Below are 24161 nucleotides of genomic sequence, written 5' to 3'. Positions count from 1 at the left end.
CTTTGAACTTTGTATTTTGTGTGTTCCCCTCTGCAGGATGTTGTTTCGAGCTGTGTACAGCACCATACACCGCACCGCTGCCCTGAAGTCCTCTCATGTGGAAAAGGTGGAGTCAGAGAACTACCGCAAGAGAATGCAGCAATGGAACCTGAGCCACCACAGAGTCAACCGGCTGCAGGTGTGCGCCGACAACCCCGGCCTGGAGCCCAGCACAGCCTCAGTGGTGTCCTGACCTCTACACACACAGACAGACAGAGCTGTTTGATTTGACCAGGGAAGGAGAGAGCTGAATTTTTTTAGAGAAGACTGTTGACGTTCACATGCTGGATTCGTGTGCACGTCACAGGAAGAGGATGATTCTTCACATGTTCACGTAGTGCTGCACTGCTTCACTCTGCTGAAAGACTGATGGGACATGTCAGCAGCCAGAGAGGCTTATTAGCCTTAACCATCATGTGACCAACCTCCACTGGCCTTTGTGCTGCAGTTACCACAGTGAGCCACCAGGCTGATCGGGACAGGAAGTCTGCCGGACCACCTGCAACTGAATGTGGCCAAATCTTTTATTTATTTATGACTTTCAGCCACAACGTGTGGCCTTCCACTTTGGATGATGTTACTAAGTTACCATGGAGATTGTTGATGCTTGAACGGGACAGTGGGTACTATCAACAATATCAATTCATTTAGAGACAGGATTGCTGTGTGTGAGCCAATCTGCCAGGTTCTCACTTCATGGATCATTTAACACTGATCATGAGCTCACACTGCCCTCGTGACACACACACACACACACACACACACACACACACACACACACACACACACACACACACACTTACCCACTGACATGTTTACAGAAGCTGGAATGTGTTTACTGTTCTTTGAGCTGAAGGAGCTTCAGAGATGGGAAAATGAATTTCTCTCTGCAGTTGTGCTTGATTCTGGACCAGTCTGTTTATTTATTTTCTGATCTTGTGTTGCTGTAATCAACATCCTCCATTCAGAACCCCACTGACTCATCATCTACATATGAAAGACATGACAACACTTATCATAGAACAAAGACAGGAGCTGAGCTCTCTTCATATTTATATTATTTTCACCCCTGATCAAACAAAATGAAATGAAAAGGTTGAAGGATTCATTTGAAACTGATGTTACTGTTTGATAAGGTAGCAACAAATATCCGGAGATGAATTACTGAAGGAAACTGTCTGTGACGCTGTGCTCCTTCATAAGTGCAACTCATGTTTACTTGACTGTTTTCAGAAGCACAGTTTGACATGAATGGATGTATTGTTGGTGTCTTTATTTCAGTTAAGTATGAATTTGAAAAAAGCCCTTTGCTGTTGATCATGAAGAAGAAAAAGATCAAGCTCAGATTGATCTGATGAAAAGTTCACTTCATTGTACGTTGGGCAGAAATGACTCCAGCTCCACTGCTCAAACAAATCTGAGCCAACTGGTTTTTATCCTACCTCTGTCTTTATTTCCATTTTCTTGATGGCTGCTTATCCCTTTGACTTCAAACATGGCTGGTGTGTTTCTGAGGAGCAGAGGAAAGTCATGAAGGATGTTGAACGCTGAGTCCTGAACACTGAAAATACAGAACCACTGGTGTGGCCTATTTTGTGTTAATGAATTATGATGGCTGCGCTGCACATGATGACAAGGTGTGCTCAAATCCACACCTGTACCTGGGAACTGCTGTTAATACCATCTCACTTAATATCAGACTATTTATGGACATGTGACAATGGTTTACTGTGGATTTGGAACTGGAGGCCGTTATAACTACTGTTTGTGTCAGGTGTGTGAACCTGAGCCCAGTCAGGAAGTGTAAAGTGAAGTGACCTTGCTGCCTCTATGCCCATGAACCAGGTGATCAAATGGGGATTTTCTCTCAGCCTTAACTTTGATCCAGTGCCTTGAACAAAAGCCTTGACCACGACTCACTGTGTGATTGTTTTTATGTAATATAGAAACCAGCAAAAAAAAATTGTGCAGACTTGTGTTTAAGACATGGCAATAAAAATACTATTAATAACTATTGTAGCAGCAATTTCTATTTTAATGCCACTGGTGGCTGAGCTCGGTTTTAGTTCTGACGCGTGTAGAAAGGCTAAGGAGTAGATGTGAGTCCAGTTGGTCCCTTTGACCGTTTATTGCAAAAAGATGGATTACAAGTTGGTATAAATAAACTAAAAGATATTAAACTAAAGAGTCTTTCTTATAGCACAGTTCTCCTGGCAAACGTCACAGCACTTGGTCAAAAAACTGTTGCCTCCCTCAGCCACGCCCAGATGCTCTGGCTGCTGGCTCCTTATGCCTTTTCCCCTTGGGCTCCACCTTCAGCCTCTCAGGCCCAGTTCAGGTGTCCTCTAGATGGGGGTAAAAACACCTACTGACATAGTGTCACTCATTAATTCTTACATACACACACATGCACGTACTAATAAAGAAATATATCATAAGTCAACATACCACCCTGAGCACGCCCGATCTCGTCTGATCTGGGAACCTAAGCAGGGTCGGGCTTGGTTAGTACTTGGATGGGAGACCGCCTGGGAATACCAGGTGCTGTAAGCTCCAGAGCGAGAACTCACAATAATCTTATACAAATTAACACAACCTCTGGAACAACACAGGAAACTAAGACTTTCAAATGTGGTCTTTTAAACATTAGATCACTGTCCTCAAAGGCTATTTTAGTTAATGAACTGGTCTCAGACTACAATATAGATGTAATGTCCCTTACTGAGACGTGGCTGCATCCTGATGAATATGTCAGTTTAAATGAATCTACTCCCCCCAGTCATATAAATTCACACGTTCCCAGGGAACTCGGGCGAGGAGGTGGAGTTGCTGCTATTTTTAACTCCAGTCTATCAATTAATCCTAAACCTAAACTTAGCTACAACTCATTTGAATGTCTTGTTCTTAATCTTCCACGTCAATCCAGGAAACACCAACAGCCAATCATATTTGCTGTAGTTTATCGTGCTCCTGGGGCTTATACTGAATTTCTAACAGAATTCCCTGAGTTTTTATCAAACCTAGTCCTAAAGACAGATAAAATTATTATTGTTGGTGACTTTAATATTCATGTTGACAATAATAAAGATAGCCTGAGCGTAGCATTTATTTCAATACTAGACTCAATTGGTTTTAGTCAGTGTGTGCATCAACCTACTCATTGTTGTAACCACACACTTGACCTTGTGTTATCATACGGTGTCAAAATTGAACATTTAACAGTACTTCCGCGCAATCCAGTACTATCAGACCATAATTGAATAACCTTCGATTTTTCACTATCTGAATATATGCCACTAATAAAAAACTAATTTTCTAGATGTCTACCTGATAGTGCTGTAGCTAAATTTAAGGAAATAATTCCGATTACATTTAAACCCGTATTATCCGTCGACATAAACAACAAATTCTTTAAAAACCCGAGCTCTATTGAGATTGACCACCTCGTAGAAAGCTCTGCAGACTCATTACGATTAACATTAGACTCAATAGCGCCTCTAAAAAAGAAATGTGTAAAACATAGTAAATTAGCTCCGTGGTATAATTCCAAGACACATTAGTTGAAACAAATATCAAGAAAATTAGAAAGGAAGTGGCGCTCCAGCAACAGTGTTGAAAATCTCCTAGACTGGAAGAGTAGTGTTAAAGAATATAAAAAGGCTCTCCACAAAGCAAGAGCTGCCTATTACTCAAAACTAATAGAAGAGAATAAAAACAACCCCAGGTTTCTCTTCAGCACTGTAGCCAGGCTGACAGAGAGTCACACCTCCACCGAACCCAGTATTCCTCGATCCCTAAATAGCAATATCTTTATGACCTTTTTTAATGATAAAATTCTAACTATTAGAAATAAAATCAATCATCTCCTGCCCTCAATTGGCACTAATACCCTCCCAACAATAGAGATCTCAGAAACGGCTGAGAATCCTTCCCATTATTTAGACAGCTTCTCTCTGATCACCCGTGATCAGTTTACCAAAATAGTCTCAGGTTCTAAACCAACAACCTGTATTTTAGATCCGATTCCAACTAAATTACTTAAAGAAATTCTGCCCCTAATAGATAATTCGTTACTTAACACAATCAATCTGTCATTATCATCAGGTTATGTAGCACAGTCTTTTAAAATAGCTGTAATCAAACCCCTACTCAAAAAACCCACCCTAGACCCAGAGGTTTTAGCAAATTACAGGCCAATATCTAATCTCCCCTTCCTATCTAAAATCTTAGAAAAAGTTGTAGCCAATCAGCTGTGTGAGTTTCTCCAGGAAAATAATATATATGAAGACTTTCAGTCTGGGTTTAGAACCAATCATAGCACAGAGACAGCCCTGGCAAAAGTCACTAATGACCTTCTAATAGCTTCAGATCAGGGACTTGTGTCTGTCCTCGTTCTGTTAGATCTCAGTGCAGCATTCGACACAATTGACCATCAAATTTTATTAGAGAGACTAAAACAGTTAATTAACATTAAAGGAACGGCCTTAAACTGGTTTAAATCTTATTTTGCTGATCGCTCCCAATTCGTTCAAATCAATGATGAGTCATCGGTGCACACCAAAGTTAACCATGGTGTCCCACAGGGGTCTGTGCTCGGCCCAATTTTATTCTCATTATATATGCTTCCACTAGGAAACATTATCAGGACACACTCGGTAAATTTTCACTGTTATGCGGATGACACCCAGTTATATTTGTCAATAAAACCTGATCAAAGTAATCAATTAACTAAACTTCGAGCATGTCTCAAGGACATAAAAACCTGGATGACCCGCAATTTTCTCTTATTAAACTCAGATAAAACAGAGGTTATAATACTCGTCCCTAAACACCTTAGAGATACATTATCTAATGATACAGCTGCGCTAGATGACATTGCCCTTGCTTCCAATGACACAGTCAGGAACTTGGGAGTGATCTTCGATCCTGATTTGTCCTTTAATAGTCACTTAAAAGTAATTTCTAGGACCGCGTTTTTCCACTTGCGTAATATCTCAAAAATCAGACATGTCCTTTCGCAAAAAGATGCAGAAAAACTAGTCCACGCCTTTGTTACATCGAGACTGGACTATTGTAATTCATTATTATCAGGCTCCAGCAGCAAGTCGTTAAAGACTCTGCAGCTGGTCCAAAATGCCGCAGCACGTGTCCTGACGAGAACTAAGAAAAGAGAGCACATTTCTCAAGTATTAGCATCGCTACACTGGCTTCCTGTTAAATCTAGAATAGAATTTAAAATTCTCCTCCTCACCTTCAAGGCCCTTAATGATATGGCACCTCTTTACCTTAAAGAGATGTTAGTTCCATATCAACCTACTAGAGCACTCCGATCCCAGAACTCAGGTTTACTTGTTGTCCCTAAAGTCTCTAAAAGTAGAGTAGGAGCCAGAGCTTTTAGCCATCAAGCCCCACTGCTGTGGAATAATCTCTCACTTTCAGTTAGGGAGGCAGACACGCTCTGTTCGTTTAAAAGTAGACTCAAAACCTTCCTTTTTTATAAAGCTTATAGTTAGAGCTAATTTGTGCGATGTTCCAAATTTGATTAAATGGCAAAAACCCCTGATGATGCTAAGACGCACAGGGAATTTATGACACAAGACACACGGAGCTTCTCTTTCCTGCTTCTCCTTCCTTTTCTCCATATTTATCACATCAAGATAATTCTTATCTGATCAGTACATGTTACTAACTTGACCCCTTTTCCCGGAGTTTCTGTGCCTTAGCGCCCGCGGATGCAGGGCCACAGCTGTGGCCGCACCATGGATTATGATTGTGGATCGCGTGTCGGAGGTCGCAATGGTGGATCCAGTTCGGTGGATTCTGTATCGTGCCAGCTGATCGTCGTTGTAATGGAGGATCCTTTGTCGCGTTGGCATCGGATGATGAGGGACCACGACCGAGGCGGCAGCTGATAATGGATTCTAACTGGCGGCGGTGGACAATGACTGTGGATTATAGTGGATCCCATCCTGATGCTGGATCGTGGTCTTGCTGCTGGCCAGAGACTGTGATTGCAGCGGGACTGCCTGACACATAGTATTGAAAAATGTTTAGCCTAATGGATGCTGCTAAAAATCCTGATGATGTTTTCTTACACCTGACATCTATTGCACTTCTGTCCGTCCTGAGAGAGGGATCCCTCACATGTGGCTCTCTCTGAGGTTTCTACATATTTTTACCTGTGAAAAGGGTTTTTAGTAGTTTTTCCTTACTCTTGTTGAGGGTTAAGGACAGAGGATGTCACACAATGTTAAAGCCCCATGAGACGAATTGTTATTTGTGAATGTGGGCTATACAAATAAAACTTGATTGATTGATAAAGGTTAATTTGGCTCCTACAATGATGATAATAAAAGAGATTGTTGTTCAGACCTTGTGCGATTTGTGAGTTGTATTGTAATTTCTGGGAAGAAGTCATCTTTCTTTGTTTTGTAATATGGTTACCAGCCTGAGCCGAGCACTTCCACACAAAACCCCACACTTCTCCATTAAATCCCCAAATCACGTCCATCAGAAATACAGGAAAAACCCCAGTGCTTCTGTATGACAGCCCACTGAGGCCCAGCATTGTTATTATTAGACATAGAAGCTACATCCTCCAGTTGACTTTATTATATCCCACATTCTTGCTTGAAATAATAATGAACTCAAAGTACAAACTGGCTTGGCAGCATTTTTTAATGTTGGGAAACCGAACTGACATCATTTGATAAAATATATTTATGAAATGCATTTCATGTGCTTACAATAAATGTATCACTCATTAATCCAGAACATTAATAACAACACTTTTCCCTGAGCCATACGCAGCACAGATTAAAACACTGGCCTATCTTCAGATCTCGTTTTTCTAGCTGGGTGACTTGTGCTGCAGGAATGATGACACTGGCTGTTTCAGTGATTGGTCATGAGCATGGAAATGAAGAGAGAGAAAACAGTAATATAACAAATAGGTGGTGGTAAAGCTTATTTCCTCTTAGGCGTGTTTTATTTGAGCTGACAGCTTTCACTTCTGCATGGCTGCTGCAGTCGGACGGTCGTTCCTGCAGAGATGAGCTTCTACAGTCATGAAGACACGAGTGACGAACTGGGGACTTTGGGGTAAGACCCTGCTGATTTGATTTGAAACCTCTACTCTGCCTTTCTCCTGATGTTGGAAAATGAAGACTTGCTAGAAGCAAACAAGTCACCACCAGCTGAACATGTTACTTACTTGTATGAATAAATGCCTTTTAGGTCTTATATTAAGAGGAAAGCAGAGGACAAACCTCTTTCTTCCAGGGCAATAGACGACCATATTTATATTTTCGTCAATCTGTTAATTATTTTCTGTCAAAAGCTCAGCATTTAATTAACAGCTCAGCTCCTTTCTCAGAAAGAATGTTAAACTGGTGTATCGTGTGACCTCTTCAATCTGATTAGGGCAGGGAGAAGAATTCGATAAGATACTGAAAACAAGAGCCAACCTTGTCCCTTACAGAGATCGGAGCACAAAGAAAACTCGTAAACTCTTGAATCCTGAACCGATGCTTTAAAAGGCAGAACACAACGGTTTTCACTGATGCAGCTGACGTCCCCTCCACCCACAGCTCAGAGGAATGAAGCAGATGCAGGGACATCTAGTGTCCTGGTGAGGGAAGAGGGGGTCGTCACAGTAACTGGACCAGTTATATTGATACAGAACGGTTTCACTGATTTGGAAGTCTTTGCTCTGTGACGAAGCAGATGCATAGAGCATGGGTTTATTTAAAGAGTGTTTCTTTTTTATCCGTGAGGCATGGCTGAAAGCCAAGATTCACTGACGTAATACGTTTGGGAGGCATTTTGTTTTTTTAATGTTGGGCAAGATCAAATCTGACTGAAGAAGTATTCAGATAATAAGATCCTTCTTTTATTTTTGTGTTTGTTTTCTAAGAGATTTTTCTTTACTCACTCTCAGTCACTCTTGATGCAAATATTGAGCTTTCACATCCGTACACTTGTTTCCTTTGCACCTGTGCAGCATTGTGAGGTTTGATCTGAGGTCAATTCTTCTAAATTATTTTAGGCTGCGATGGACACTCCTGTTTTTTGTGTCTCTGTTCATGAGACTGATGTACAACAGTGTGTGTTCTATAGATAAAGAGAAGCCAGGAACACCTATATTAACGCAGAAAGAGAAGAACACAGTAGCGTACGGATTCTATTGGACTTGGATATTAGAGACACTGTTTTGCTTTCAAACTACTCGATCATGCTGGTGTATTATTTCATAATGGATGGAATTAGACATGAAGACAATGGTCACTTAGTTCAAACTGATCAATATGGCTTCTCAGCTCACCACGGTATTGAGGTATAGTTGTTTCTTCTTTTCTTTGTTGAAGGTGGTACCACCATGACTTGTCCCGCCACGCTGCAGAGGCTCTTCTCTTATCCAACGGCAGTGATGGAAGTTATCTCCTGAGAAGCAGTAATGAGGGCCTAGACTGCTTTGCCCTGTCCGTCAGGTCAGTTTTTTCTACAACATTGTTATTCTAACTGAACGACTTACACCATTGTCTTGATTAGTTGAACCGATTAACCTACTTTAAAGTACTAAAATTGGAGGTGACTTATCTGGTTTTAATAATCCGGGGTTGGCTACAGAACCCTAATACTTCAATGTGTATGTTAGAACAAGTACCGAAAACTGTTAAGTACCAGAAGTCAGCAGTCAATACCTGATCAGATTCATAAATCTGTTTATTCATTCTTTGATCAAGCAGTTCAGATCAGCATGTTGACAGTTATGATCTGTTTATTATTTAGGAAGAAAATCACGTATGGATGCTTGTTCAGAAATATTTAGAAAACATTATTACAACCTTTGGCTTCTATCTCTCATCTCTGAAATTCTTAAGATGGATATTTACCAAGTGATGGATCATCTCTGATCTTCCTCCCAGTGGAAATGTCTCACTGCAGCAAGTTTTCTAAGATTTCTGTGCAGACCAAGTCGTTGACCTTGACAGTGCAACATGAAATGTTTTTTTGTTTGTCAGGGCGAAGAATTCTGTCAAACATTTTCATGTGACGCGCAAAGACAGCAGCTACGTGTTCGGCTTCAACGAGTTTTCAAACCTTCACGACTTTGTCTACCACTTTGCCAACCAGCCTCTATTGGGCAGTGAATCAGGTACGCAGAACTTCAGAACCTCACTGGCTGCACTATACTCCATGTTACCAGTGAATGTAACAAAACAGCACGATGCCCTTTTGGCTCCCCTCAGCTGATACTTATTTTAGATACTATAAGGCAAATGCAAAATCTCTGGATCCGTATTTTCATGGTAAAGGTGGCCCTGGAACTCACTTCTTCCAACCCAACTCTGTAACTACAACTCAAGTAGAAAAAGACAGCAGTCTGAAATGTTCTAAAGTAAGAATGTGTCAGGAATACAAAACAATACCTATTATTTGACCCATGACTGTAAATCAAGATGGAAAAAAAGACTGCTCCCCAAAAGGGAAGCCAAAGCATCTCAATCCCCCCCTGGTGGCTGGCTGCACTATAGGTCTTAAACCCCGCCCCCTCTATGTTAGTGAATGGGAAACAGACAAATTAAAAAGACACCTTATCAAACAATTCTTTTGTTTCTGATCATGTTGGTCTTAATGAGATAATTGATGCCATACGAACAGGCTAAGACGTCATGAGTGACTTGTGAGATTGACTTGATCCCCAAATGATGTCTTCAGCACAAGATGGCAACATTTATATCAGGGCAGTTTGGCTTCATTTATAGGGAAGAGAATTCTCATGTTAAAAGAATATTATATTTCTTATGTTATTTCTAGAATTGAATCAATCCTTTTCTTTAAAATATTTTCAGAGAGTGATTCACGATTGTATTACCTCTTGCCTGGATTATTGAAATGCTGTGTTTACATACCTTCACCAAACCATGACTGCTCTGCTTCATGGTGTTCAAAATGCAGCCGCAAACTAGATCTATCAATCAATCAATCAAATTTTATTTGTATAGCCCAAATTCACAAATCACAATTTAGGGCTTTAACATTGTGAGACATCCTCTGTCCTTAACCATCAGCAAGAGTAAGGAAAAACTACTAAAACACCTTTTATCAGGTAGAAATACGTCGAAACCTCAGAGAGTCTCATGTGAGGGATCCCTATCCCAGGACGGACAGAAGTGCAATAGATGTCAAGTGTAGGAAAACATCATCAAGATAGAGGCTTTTAGCAGCATCGATGATGGTAAATATTTTGAAGGATAACTTCAATACTTTATGTCAAGTAGTCCTGCTGCAATCATAGTCTCTGGTCAGCAGCCAGCAAGATCAGGATCCAGCATCAGGATGGGATCCACTAGTCCACAGTCATGTCCACTGCCACCAGTTAGGATCCATCATCAGCTGCCGCCTCGGTCGTGGTCCACCATCATCCGATGCAAACGCGACAAAGGATACGCCATTACCACTACGATCAGCTGGCACGATATAGAATCCACCAAACTGGATCCTCCATTGCGACCTCTGATGCGCGATCCACAATCGTAATCCATGGTGCGGCCACAGCTGTGGCCCTGCATCTGCGGGCGCTAAGGCACAGAAACTCCAGGGAAGGGGTCAAGGGTCAGAAACATGTACTGATGAGATATGAATTACTTGATGTAATAAGGATGGAGAAGAGGAAGGAGAAGCTGGAGAGAAGCTCCGTGTGCCATGTGTCATAAATTCCCTTTGCACCATCAGGTGTTTTTGCCATGTAATCAATGATACAGGCCGAACTTGAGGGTACACTGAGGCTCAATGTAAATCTGACTGGCTACTGGTTTATATGGCAGTACTATGAAAGCCATGTGGCCCACTCAGTAGATCAGACATCAGTACCTCTATGCCTTTTTGAACTAAAAGCTTCCCATTTTAGAACATAGGTTAAGTTACGCTCTGCCGCACTTATTAATGCATACTGCCAGTTGATGTTATCAACCTTCTAGACCTATCGATCTTTCTTCAATGCAGCTGCATGAGATTCATTCAGCACCTCCTGACTTCTCTCTCTCTCCCTCATCCCGACACAGACACACACAAACTGTATCATCGCACACATCTGTAAACTCAGACTGGCTCAAAACAACATAATATGGTCTTAACTGACATAAATGACATACGTGTTAATTTACATGTAGAGTAGGGAAGTGGTCACAGGAGAACCATTCAGGACGCATTGCAATGCCGGGTGTGAACATATGTACTAAGCTTAAAATGTTTTTTTTCCGAATCGATTACAAGAGAAATCACCCATAAATGTTTTGTAGTGTTTCTCCTCTGCTAGTCCGGCCTGTAACCTCCCCTCTGCTTCTCAACCAGGAACCCTGATTGTGCTGAAGAGTCCGTACCCGTGGCGAGTGGAGGAGCCGTCCATCTACGAGTCCGTGAGAGTTCACACAGCCATGCAGTCGGGCCGCACAGAAAAAGACCTTGTGGCGAATGCACCCTCTGTAAGACACCCACCCCCACACGCCTATGAAAATAATGTTTTTATTACTGTACCATAGTTTTGTTGGAAATGTGGGCATTTCAGCTCAATAGTAACTGTGTTTATCAGGTGACTGTCAGGGCACCAACCACATCTTTCAAACAAGTTGAGTTCTGATCAGTGATGTAATGTGTTACTGTAAGGCTATTGCTTTTGGCTATTTACTTTTTTCCAAATAAGTAACACATGGAAAATCTTTTGTGAATTGAACATTTGCTGACAACAGTAGACAAGTAATGCCGTCACCCGTCTTTGAGGTGTTGCAACCAAACATGTGCCAATCAGCCCACAAAGTCATTGTCACTTTGAGTAACAAGGGCTTTTCCTGCTGAAAACACGGATGTTATTTTTTTTTCCTCCTTAACATGAAGGGCAAAGGCCAATAAGTGGCTCTTGAATGATGATATCTTTGCCCCAGATCCAACTTGTATTAAATCATAAATATCCAGTAGCCATTGACCTGGTAACACGCATGTCTTTTCAGCTTGGCACGAAGGAAGGCTATCTGGTGAAACAGGGAGCATTTGTAAAGGTGAGTGCAGTGGAACAGTGACTTACACCACATTGTGGAGCACAAGTCATCGTTTCACAGGGAATCTTTTACTTCCTCTGACTGCAGCCAAAAGATTTCCACAGTGGTATTAAAAATGATGTGAACCCATTGGAATGAACTGGTTTTCTGCTTAATGTTCACAAAATGGGATCTGATCTTCACTCAATGCTCTGGTTGTTGAGGAATTTTTGATCATCCTCACACATTACATGAGACATCTTACATCTGTACGCCATTAGGAGACAGCCTCATTCCACACATACTCCCTTCTCTCTCCAAGCAGTACCCAAGGTCAGGTTATAGATAAAGGGCCAACTAACAGTACATAGTAGTGTCTATGCTCAGGTACTTTCATAACTAATTCCGATGCCAAGACAGAGAGTCACCAAACTCCAACTCTTTTGCCTATTTCACCAGTGGAAAGACAAAAGGACACAATGTGATTTAGGAATGCATACTTTAGGCTTAACTATCCAAAAGGATGCAAACACCCACTTGTAACATAGAGGGTGAGCAATTCTAGCCATTCATGGATGTGCTTTTGGAATGGTTGACGCAAGTGGAGGAAGATATATGGGGATGCTGTGGGAGAAATCTTCAGACTTGGTGGTGAGAACTGTTCATGTTACTCTGTTGGCGTTTGTATATTGTTCCACAATCTCTGGTTCTGGTCTCCTTGAATCATCAAGTCTACATTACAACCTCCTGCATAAGACATCAGCTGCTGCCTGAGTTCTCCTTTCACCAGCTTCCAGAAAACTTCCCTAACACTGGTCAGGTATCAATGTACGTCCTGAGGGATTCTATCACAATGAACAGCCTAACTGTAGGTGTGAAAACACCCAGGGAAGGACCTACTTGAGATTCAATCACTCAGACCACATTCCAAGGTGGTCTGGAACACATGTGGCCATAAATGAATACGCTGCATATTCTTCTCAAACAATTCAATCTAAGTTTCAAAATTTTTCCTGTGCCCATTTGGCTTGTCAACACAAGTCAAACCCACTGTTGGTTTTAACTAGAGTGCTAAACGTGGACAATCTATTTTTCCCTTTCCATTTTTAAACAAATCAACAACTGTTGAGCATAAACCTTGTGGTTGTGTGTGGTTCAAAATGTATGAGAAGCTCGAACACACACACACACACACACACACACACACACACACACACACACACACACACACACACACAAACACACACACACACACACACACACATACACACACACACACACACACACACACAAACACACACACACACACACGCTTTTTTCAGTGTCATTAGAACAATCTGATGCTATAAGAACAATATAAGGATTTGTGTATTATCAGTTGAAATAGAATGTGTTGGTTTAGGATTGTCTCGTAGATGAAGATCTGAGGGCATTTTAAGACACATTGTAAATAAACACCACTGTTTAAAAGGGTTCACTTACTTTGTGTTGCTGCTGTAACTGTAGTGATCCACAGTGTTTGAACACTGTGCAGTGAATGGAGTGACATTTAACACACAAAGACATATCAACCTTTTTTTGCAGAACTGGAAGCAGAGATGGTTCACACTCAACCGATATGAACTCAAGTACTTCAAAGACCAAATGGTGAGTCTGTTCAGCTTCGAAACAGGGTCTGCTTTTCAGGATTTGTTAGTACAGGATGTGGCTGGAAGATATTGTGTTAAGTTTCACCTGTTTCTATCGTCACACCGTACAGTTTGGGATTGTGTTTAGGTTAAAGCTGTTGTGTGTCTGTGTTGCAGGATGAGGAGCCCATTCGAACCCTGGATCTGAGAGCCTGCTCTGCAGTCCAGTTCGACTATTCTCAGGACAGAGTCAACTGCTTCTGGTAAGTGATGGTCAGATGATCAGCACTGAGACGACGTACTATCAGGGGGTTTGAAATTTAACCTCAGGCGTGTTTCATCATTCAACTGGAGCCATTTCAAATTAAATAACAAGAGTAGAGGCCAAGAAGAGGCTTAGGGCAGCACACCATGTTATCAATTTATCAGAATATAGAATTGAAGGACAATTCTAGTGATTCAACTTGCACTGAGGATTTTTATTCTCAAGTTGTATTGTTATTAACTAAATACACTTTGGTTTAAAGTTATATCAATTAGTTACAATTAATTATTCACGCTATGTTTGCTATCATGGCTATGTTTGGTCCAATTTAAATCACAAACTGTGCCTGTCAAAACACCAAAGTTTTGGTTTTGTGTGGAGTAGCACTTTCTTGGGAATAGACATCATATAAATATGATCATTTGAACGAAGATCATAATATATTAAAGGTTGATTTACAGTATCAGGCTTCTCTAAGAGACGACGCCACAGCAATGATTATAATGCAGAACAGAGCCCTGCACTGAAGAATCCATTTTTGCTAACCTGCACCCACCAAACCCGTTGCAGGCAATTTTCTCCAGGTCAAATCTGAACGCGTCAGGACTCATTAACATACGACCCTAGCCTAGACCAACCACCTGTGATTAAACACACATGCTCCATACACAGTCACTCACATTGAATGGCCTCCTGTCCTTTTTATAGTTGTGTTGTGTTCTTGAAAAATATATGTGAATTGTTGCTGCAACTGTACTTCTGCAGCTGTCAATGATTGGGCTTTTGATGCACAAATGTGGGATTCATCAAAATCTTCTTACCTCAATTTGTTAGCAGAGTACAAACAAATTCAAAACTTCCTGAGATAATGATTATGCACAAATTAAGGCCCGGCTGTCCTACAAAATGTAAACACACACCCTTTTAACCGAATGTATACTATGTTAAAACTAAAAAAAAACTGAACTTCAGGCCCTTTCAACCTCATAATTTATTGTCATATTTACATCTCTAACCATACCAGTTGAGAGTTTACTTAGTTTAAATTGAAGTAAATAAGAATGTTCATTTTTAAATGTAACAGTTTTGGCTTTAATTAAATTGCTTATTGGCCTATAATTGACTGCATTCACCTGTAGTGTCTCCCCTAAACCTAAATGCCATAACCAATTACATTAGTAGCACATGTGTGTACATAAGCAAGACACAAGCTAACTACACTTGTTTTTGTCTTTTGGCTAATGAGCTGGAGGCACTGGTAGCTCAGTCCTTTGTTCATCACCACCCAGCTCCACACAAGTAAAACCAGCACAACTGGGACAGGAGGTGGAAGGTGATGATTCAAAAAATGATTTTGGGCACATACTTGTTTTTTTGTGGAGAGTAAGGACATTTCTGCGCACATGTTAGTGAAAGAGGACCAATGTTTTACCTCCTGGTTTTACAAGCAGCAAAACCACTTATAATGAAATCCCAACTGGCTCTTTTTGTCTTATTTGACGATTTTGATGTTCTAGGTTGTTCAGTGTTGGTGGTGACAATTGATGGAGCTGAAGTGAAGCTGTCAAATGTGGTGGCTTTCACAATACAGATACATTATTGCAACTGATAGGCTTCATACAAGTGGATTTAGAAGATGAAAATACAGAAACTTTGGACACTTTATAAAGCATAATTTAATCATTAAATCTCAGCATTCTATCGATTTAACTTACTTGAATACAATGACACATACGGGATAGGATAGAGTGATAACCCAATGTGTATTGGATATGGAATGTGAAGATGACACTAACAATATGTCAATATACATATTTATACAGATTGGACTTTCTCCTCCAGTCTGTGGCCACACTGAATGTAACTTTCTGAGCTGGAATTCCCCGTGGCAGAAAAAACGTTTGTGCTGTTTGAAAAAGGGGAAGTCTGAGCTGGTGAAAAACAGAAGGAAACAGGGGGAGGGAAGGAGAAGTACACGAGCTGGAACGAGGCAGAGATTACAACCACTGACCACCTTTTACCTTTTTACACAATGTCTAACACTGCTTAATGATTTTACATTTGATTCTGTTTCCCCTCCTTCTCACTTAATGCAGCAGGAATGTGATCACTTTCCAGATACCTTCTGTATCTTCTCTCTTCTTCTTTACTGCTGTCAGTCTCAGGACTGTCTTGTGTTGAACCAGCACACAGCCAGAAGAGCCCTCAATACAGGGGGCCCACCCTTCAGAGGACCCGGTCTACGCAGCCACCGCCTTAACATCCTTCATCGGCTACATAGCCTGCATCAGCCAAACTGAAATGAGACTGTCTGGTCTTCTCATCACCAGTGTGTTCCGCCCTTACTGCTGTCGCCTAGCAACAGAGCTACGGACAAAAAAGTTCTTCGGTTGATTAAAAACTTTGAAATAAGATTTATTTTTAACACCATTAGTTTTTCGGTTGAGTAGTTACATTTAAAAATAGATTATTCTGACGTTTTCAATTTGCGTTTTGCCGCCGTAATCTGAAAAACAGGTCGTTACAGAAGCGCTATGAATCATGGGATATGTTGGACCAGAAAGGATCCACCTGGTAGAGCCTCCTTTGCTCTGGGGTTGAAGAACACATCTGTCGGCCACATTTGGGGCCTTCACATTAGGACAGTCCAGTCGTGCCGCTGTGGCGTAATCGGCCTGCGATTTCATCTGTGTCAACACTTTTAATTGCAAATACACAATTGTAATGTAGAAGTCTCCCTTCCTTCCTCTTCTGTGTGTCGACAGCATGGTGTTTCCCGAGAGGACATTTTATCTTTGTTCAAAGTCGGCTGTGGAGGGCGACGAGTGGATCAAGATTCTGAGGTGGAAACTGGTGAGGTTGCTCAGACTGGATGTTTGTACACAGTCCAGGCTTTTTACCAGTAAATCAATTATTGATTAAATGCCATTCTTAACTGCTCATTTTCATGGGGGTTGATGAAAATCATTCTGGAAAACAAAAAAACACAAACAATGAGTTTCAGTTGAAGAAGACGAGGCGGGTCGAGGGAAAGCAGCTTGTTGCAACATCTCATGACTCAGTATTACAATGTAATGGATCCATGTGTCAGAGGCAGAAGTTTTACTTTAAGCAAAACTAACAAATTGAATGTGAGTAATAAGTCAATACTCACCCACTTCCTTATTACTGAAAAACACCATTTATCTTAAACCACTGATTCACTGCTGGTTTAAAAAAAAAAAATTACAGAGCAGTTTGAATCTGAAAGAGCCCCTCTGTGAAAATCAAGACAATCAAGGCGTCTTAAGAAATAAAACAAGCATTAGCTAAATAAGTAGATCTTTTAAATATGCAATGACAGTCTCACAAACACTGATTCAGGTAGACAGGGGTTCACACCCCACAGAGGATTGAATCCCATTAATTTAAGTATAACTTTTGATGATCAAGTTAATTGAAAGCTCAAGTATCTAATATACTGATATCTGGGCAGCCTTGTACAATTTACTCTTCTTCTTTTCTTCTTCTTAAATATTTGCTTGAGGGGAATCTCAGAGGTTGGCCTACTTTTATTCAACCCAATATAGAGGATGACTTGAACTCAGTCGAATCGATGGTTGCAGCAAAATGATTTACTTGGCATTGGCCTAAAACTGTAAAAATAAATACTTGATTGAAAGGATTAATTTTGTTGCATTCAGACTTTTGCAGCCGGCAGTGACCCTTTCTCTTTCTTGTCTGCAGTCCCAGTTAAGAAAAGGTCGATGACTGCCGTCAGTGGGAGAATAGATGATGGAGAGAAGCCTCACCTTAATGAAGGATGGGCTAGATGAACAATAAGGAACACTGTTCAAGTCGGCGGGGGAAACTTTAGCCTGTAAAACACTGAGACTTGTTTCCCTGAGTGTGCTGACTGGAGGCCAACAGCTAGGACATGACTGCATTTTGCTTCAAGATATAAAGAGGCTTCATTTTTGACGAGTCTCCTGTTTATGGTCTCACTTGGCTGCTTTATCCCTCCACAGGTTGTTTGTGACTAATACTGTATGTTTAGAATGACACAGTATGTAGCATTATTGTGTAGCATTATTCTTTACCAATAAAACTAACACATATATTGTATCATATAATCAAAGTTTATTTAAAAAGTGACATGAGATTCAATTTATTTACATGAATAAAACCAAATAAAGGAAATATTCAGTATGTTTAGATTCTGCCTTTTGAGAGGGAGAATTCAATTGATAGTTTTATCAAGGTACAACTGAAAAGTATAAAGCACCAGATGAGGGGAGACTGACTCAAACTGTACCTGATTGGCTACATTGAGCGAGAGTTTTTCACTCTCTGGGATAATTAAAGAGGGCCGATAGGGTTTTTCTTCACTCCGTAGGTTTCCAGCACTAACTTTCCATTTCCAAGTGACGATCTTGTTTTGTTTTTTTGCTTCTCATTTGTGTGTCCTGTTTGAATAAAGTTTTTACTTGTAAAATGAACGGCGGCCTGCCCCTCCTTGCTTCTCAGTCACACTACCAGTTGTGTGTTTACCTGTGTCCATAAATGATGATACACAACATGACAACTCACTTGAAGGTTCAGTGTGTTGGATTTAGTGACATCTGGTGGTGAAGTTGCATGTTGCAGCTGAATACCCCTCACCTCACCCTCCCCTTCCAAACATGAAAGACAACCTGTGGTAGCCTTCAGTTGTCATAGAAACGCAAAAGGTGTTTAGTTTGTCCACTAAGGGCTACTGTAAAAAAATGTGGCGGCCTCTGTAGAGAGGACCTGTTCCTGATGTAAATATAATGTAATTAATATAAAGGGCCCATTCTAGGGTAAAGAAAAAAACTTTTACTATATAGATTTAACACACTAGTGAAAACAAAACTAGAATTATTTTGTACTCAATTGCTGCCTCTACATCCCTTTCACCTAAATCATACACACTACGCTTAAGACTGATAGATAGAAAATTATTTGGAGATGAAGGATTACAATGAAAAGACTCATGTTGCAGTCACTTCTCTAAAACTGCATTTAACATACATGTAACTGCATGCTAAACAAACATTATCAAAGAGTGATGCATCATGTTCATATATGACAGGGTGAGGACCTCAGGATGACCTAACTGCATTAGTCACTGAATTAAACTATGGAGGAATTATCCTTTACTTAAAAGAAGCGGATGCATTCAAAAGCCTTTGTGAAAAGCTCCAAATCCTTTTACTTCCCATCTGAACAATGCCAAAGACTTGAGGTGCCAGCACAAAGCCATCAAGCTAATAACAATGCCATCTATATTACTTAGGGACACAGGGATCTTCTCATGTTTCAAACTCACGCGAGACATGACATGTTTGCTTCAACGCTCTCAAATTGAGGAATTCTTTTTGGATTGGACGAAGGATATCTTATCAATGCAGACATTTTTCCCATGAACTTTTCTCCGAATTCTGACATAATCTCACTAATTCAGAAAATATTAGCAGCTATTTTTCTCAGGTGAATGCAATATGGTTCCCTTAAGACTACAATATGAGGAATATGTATTCTGACATTAAAACCTTGATGAAAAAGGTAATGGAAACCAGTTTAGGGGCTAAAAATGAAACATTTATTCAGAATTGATTTGACATACAAACTCTTAGCCATGAAGATGCAGATGAGGAGCAGCTAAAATCTACAGAAAACAGCAGGAAGCAAATTCAACAGACACAGTGTGTGCAGGAAAGTTCACTCATGGTGCAGTCACGTCTGAAGATGTTCATCCTGAACTGTGAAAAAAACCTCCAAACAAGATTTTCCCAAAGGACGTGAATGCACCAGCAGAGATGGAGATTCAGTGAGCAGGATGCGATCCAGGCAGGTGATCTTGCTCAGGGTTGTCCTCCCTGTCGGAGCTTAAGTGACTTCCACCACCTGCCTCAGTTCCTCTATTAGTGGAGCCAGCTCCTTCTCCAGACTCATGATGATGCCTGAGGACACACAGAGTGGGCTGCTGTTAGTTTACCAGTCAACTGGGCCCTTGCCAAACATCAGAAATACAAGGAGGAAGGAACTGTTCAGTCTGTGACGACCCCGTGACCTTGTTCTCTGGGACAACACGTCAGCTCTTCACACAAGTCACCTGACTATAGAATACTGTTATATTATTCTGAATATAAAATATTGTAGTGTATTTAAAATATATCCTATTTATATTGAAGCTGGATCTGCACAGTTTATTAAAATAATGAGCTATAAAATCACTCCCTGATATCTTGCATGTCTGGTTCATTCTTCACTTCAGGTTGGTCAACCTGGTGAAGGTCAGAGTGTCCCAATGCATAGGTGCACTTCTTATCCTTTCTATCTTAAGGCTGCATTACCCACTCTAATTAAGGTGTTTTTCTTATTTCCACAGCAACAGTGACTTGGTTTGTTTTATGTTTTTTCCAGACAGATGCGCTACTTTAATAAACGTTTTGTATTTATATAGAGCTTTTCTAGTCTTGATGACCACTCAAAGCCTTTTACAGTACAATTTGGTTTTCAACACACATTCATACAGTGCATCTATTAGCAGCACTTTTTTTCTATTACAGACACTGTTGGTAAAGCCATCAGGGGGAATTTATGGTTCAGCATCTTGCCCAAGGACACTTCGGCATCCAAATGGGGAGGATAGGGATCGAACTGCCGACCTTCTGGTTGAGGACCACCGCTCTACCCCTCAGCCGCATGCCACAAGTTAATGTTGAGTTGCTATAACAGGACTAGTAGACCATAGTCAAATTGTGGTTGTGTACTATAGTTTCACCTTTATGGGATTATTATTATTATGATTATTATTTTTCGTATAGGGGTCAGACACTGACTTTTACATAATGACCCTATGCATGATTTACTGTTAGATTTGTCTGAGGAACTATAGCCCCTTCACCACCTCCACAAGGTATATGACATACTGTGGTTATTTATAGTCCCATGAATATCTTACAGAAAAAGAATCACATGCTCCGAATGAAATCTCTACAAGGTACTTGTGGTGAAATGATCTGTCAACTAAAAAAATCACAAATTACAATTTTCTCTACATTTTGAAGTTCTCACCCTTACGATGTAAAGTGCATTGAGATCATGTATTTTTGGCACTTTCTGAATTAAATTGAATTAAGAAGCATATTCAGTAAATCCAGACACAGCATCCAGTCTGAATGTGGACTGATCTCTACGTGTTATGTGTTGGTGGTGGATGAACACATTGCACTGAGATTCAAACGGTGACCACAGGGATGTAGGTCTGTAGCTTCTTGCTCATATTTTGTCACCTCTCTGTTAAACTCATTAACTCAGTCCTGACAAATATTTCCTTGGGTTGAGAGGGCACAAGACTCCTCACTGGGGAGCTGTACTACAGTTGCAGAGGTAGAAACAATATTGCTACTTCATTTGTCAGAGAGTATCAGCCAAACACATTGCAGATTGTTCTGGTTGAATAATGCACTGAAAGTGAAGCAGTTGTAGCACTACTCACAAAATACACTGTATCCAGTTTTTCCTTTAACATGATGTATGGTATCTGAGATACTTTGATTACATTTTAGTATAGTGGGAGGAAGAAAAGATACATTGTCCATCTATATTTAAAGTCACTCCCACAAATGTTGCATTTGACAGTGGTTTCATTAATAATATAAGAGTTAATATTTTACTGGCGCAATATCAGATCCAGAATTGAGCCAACCCTATTTATTCCTCATGGTGTCTTTGCAGTGGACTGAAGTGAACAGTGACTTATGAAAGAGATTGTACCTGTGTTGGCGCTGCTACTGGCAATGAAACTGATGACCAGTGGTAATCGATTGAACTGCACAATCTGTAAAACAGACACAGCAAACATGTCAGGTTCAAAACTTTTTTACATTACAGGCTAAGTTTGTCCATAAGCCATCTGACAACATCTAACAGTTGACTGTTGGTGTGGTGTGTCAGCATCTTTGACTGAAGGTTTTCAGAGGGCATGTGTCGCACTGAGGAGTTTAGTCAATTCACAGGACATCAGAACTAATTCTGAGTGAAAGTCCTCATAAACAAGCTGATGAGTATTTGTTCAGCTCTAAACAAATGTGTTTTCAGTCACAATAACACATTATGTGCATTTGTGAGATGGTTAAGCTGACCTGAAAGTTTCAATAATTTACCAGACAAATCTATCACAGTGTATTAAGCTTGGAATCCTGAGACCAGAGTGGCTGTCTGACCTGGTAGGTGTTGTAGTAGCAGATGATGCTCTTGTTCTTGGAGAGACCCAGCTTGCTTCCCTGATCTGTGGCCAGAGCAAATGTGGACAAGAAGCCCGGCCTCAGAGCGTGGACTGGAGCGTTGTCATTGGCAACTGCAGGGACACAACAACGATGTTAACAACAAAACTCTGTGCCACACAACATAATGTGTAAGTGTATTATATAACTTGTTTTATTTTTCTTTCCATGTTCTGAATTTATATTCAGTCAATAAACCCAACTTTATATCGACACTACAGCAAGATAGCAAATAAGTATTCAACGTAATTTTATTTGTATAGCGCCAAATCATAATATACATTATTTCAAGGCACTTTACATATTACGAGCTAGACCTTACAGAATTAAATGAGCAGCAAAACTCCCTCATTAACTGGAGCGTCAGAGCTCATTGTGGTGGAACATTTAACTTTTTAAAACATGAGCTACAATCAGCCAGAGTCTGCTTCGAAGTCCAGGCTCAGCTTAAAAGCCTTGAATGGACATTTGGTTAATATTGGATAAATGGAATTTATTTAAAGAATATATATTCAATGAGTCTCCACCAAACACTTGGTTAAAGAATTGATGACAAACGTTCTATACTCCAACAAATACACAATGAAACTAATGAGAAAATGATTACAAGATGAAGTGGGGAACCAGGTATCACATGACCACGCCAGTAAGCAAACGAAAGGAGAAGAAGCCAAGCAATATGACTGAGTGAATGTCTTGACAGGCATTAAACACATTTTCAAACCAGTTGTGTTAATGTGACAGAGGAAACACAGAGCTACAAAAGGCAAGAAGGGGATTTTCTAGGATTCAGAAATGTTTTGTTACCTTTGATTACGGGGACTCCATCCCTGTCTGTCACCACAATAGCATGAAGACCTTCCACGCTGAAGGAGGGACAGCAGATTTCAACGATCGGACACTAAACATTCAGACACCAACGGGGGGGACATGGCTTTATTATTGTGTGCATTAAGTTACACTCACCTCTGCAGCTGTTTGTACAGGTATCTCTTCAAATCCTGCACAGAAAATAACACATTGGAGAACAAATGACAAAGAAGGCAAGATGCTGTACGAGAGTCACTGACAGACACAGTGAGTAGAGTGGTTACAGCGAGGGGAGGTGTGTAGATACAAGGTGATGTCCCATGTTAACACAACATCAGTTCTGATCTCGTTGGAGAATCTGCCAGGTTAAAGCTGTGGTTGTCTGATCAGCTCCTCATGAGTACAGGGTCTGACATGAGACTCAACAAGCTGACACGACTTCTGTCATTCGCCCTCCAGATTCATGTTGTATAAGCGACATATGCACCGTGCAGTCTCAGCCTGCGATGTTCGATTCCCTCAGTGAGAGCAGGAGGAGGGACGAGCTACCAGGAGGAGGGACAAGGACGGAGCATACTCACATCAGCCATGGTGGCCACGGTGTGTAGTGTCAGCAGCTGTGTGGGAGGAAACAGGCTCCATTAAACATATTAGTAAGTTGAGCAGCTCAGTAACTCAGACTGTGAGATAATACAACTGTGGGTTGTGGGAAACCAGTTCAAGCATAACGTGTAAACCGATTAGCAACTAGCGAGGTTTAGCTACTTCCTGTTTGAATTCAACAACCCGCTGCTGGAGTTCACCTCTGCGTGCTGATGTATAAACTAAGACCCCACTCAGGGACGCGGGAAGCCTTACCTACCTTCTCTGGACGCGTTTTAAATGGACTTCACCACCAGCAGACACATACTCGACCAAACTCAAGCTCCAGACGGAGTCACATGACGGACTTGTTTTGTTTCCGGCCAAACAGGAAGTGATGAGGAGCGTCAGCACTGACGCAGACACAGCGTACAGAAATCATACAGTATATCTCTATCTTTATATATTTACATCTATAGCTATATTTATACATATAAATGTATCTTTATCT

General features: G+C 40.8%; 3 protein-coding genes and 1 pseudogene across 3 annotated transcripts in view; 3 read left to right on the top strand and 1 right to left on the bottom strand.

The window, feature by feature from the left end:
* The window catches only part of atp10d (ATPase phospholipid transporting 10D), a 29523-nt gene extending 28747 nt beyond the window's left edge, over window positions 1–776 (top strand). The window contains exon 22 of the mRNA XM_061082923.1: window positions 37–776. Coding sequence (XP_060938906.1) covers window positions 37–232 — 196 coding nt within the window. The 3' untranslated portion in view covers window positions 233–776. The remainder of the gene's footprint in view (window positions 1–36) is intronic.
* A 1701-nt stretch (window positions 777–2477) lies between these two features.
* Window positions 2478–2592, top strand: LOC133016159 (5S ribosomal RNA; annotated as a pseudogene).
* Window positions 2593–7076: 4484 nt separating this feature from the next.
* On the top strand, window positions 7077–18445 carry dapp1 (dual adaptor of phosphotyrosine and 3-phosphoinositides). The gene is made up of 9 exons (XM_061083077.1): window positions 7077–7140; window positions 8406–8528; window positions 9063–9196; window positions 11395–11525; window positions 12048–12095; window positions 13659–13721; window positions 13880–13965; window positions 16733–16820; window positions 17694–18445. The coding sequence occupies exons 1-9, from the start codon at window positions 7091–7093 to the stop codon at window positions 17715–17717; spliced, it is 747 nt and encodes a 248-aa protein (XP_060939060.1). The 5' UTR covers window positions 7077–7090; the 3' UTR covers window positions 17718–18445.
* Window positions 18446–19546: 1101 nt separating this feature from the next.
* Window positions 19547–24027, bottom strand: lamtor3 (late endosomal/lysosomal adaptor, MAPK and MTOR activator 3). Its single transcript, XM_061082561.1, has 7 exons — window positions 23931–24027; window positions 23650–23685; window positions 23225–23259; window positions 23066–23124; window positions 22199–22332; window positions 21750–21813; window positions 19547–19930 (listed from the first exon to the last, which is right to left on the bottom strand). Exons 2-7 carry the CDS (start codon window positions 23656–23658, stop codon window positions 19857–19859), a joined length of 375 nt encoding a protein of 124 aa, XP_060938544.1. The 5' UTR covers window positions 23659–23685; window positions 23931–24027; the 3' UTR covers window positions 19547–19856.
* Between the last annotated feature and the right edge of the window lie 134 nt (window positions 24028–24161).

This window comes from Limanda limanda, chromosome 12 (genome assembly GCF_963576545.1).
Source record: "Limanda limanda chromosome 12, fLimLim1.1, whole genome shotgun sequence".
NCBI classification, from domain to species: Eukaryota; Metazoa; Chordata; class Actinopteri; order Pleuronectiformes; family Pleuronectidae; genus Limanda; species Limanda limanda.
The sequence above is the reverse complement of the archived record's forward strand: the minus strand, read 5'-3'. Positions and strand labels throughout refer to the sequence as shown.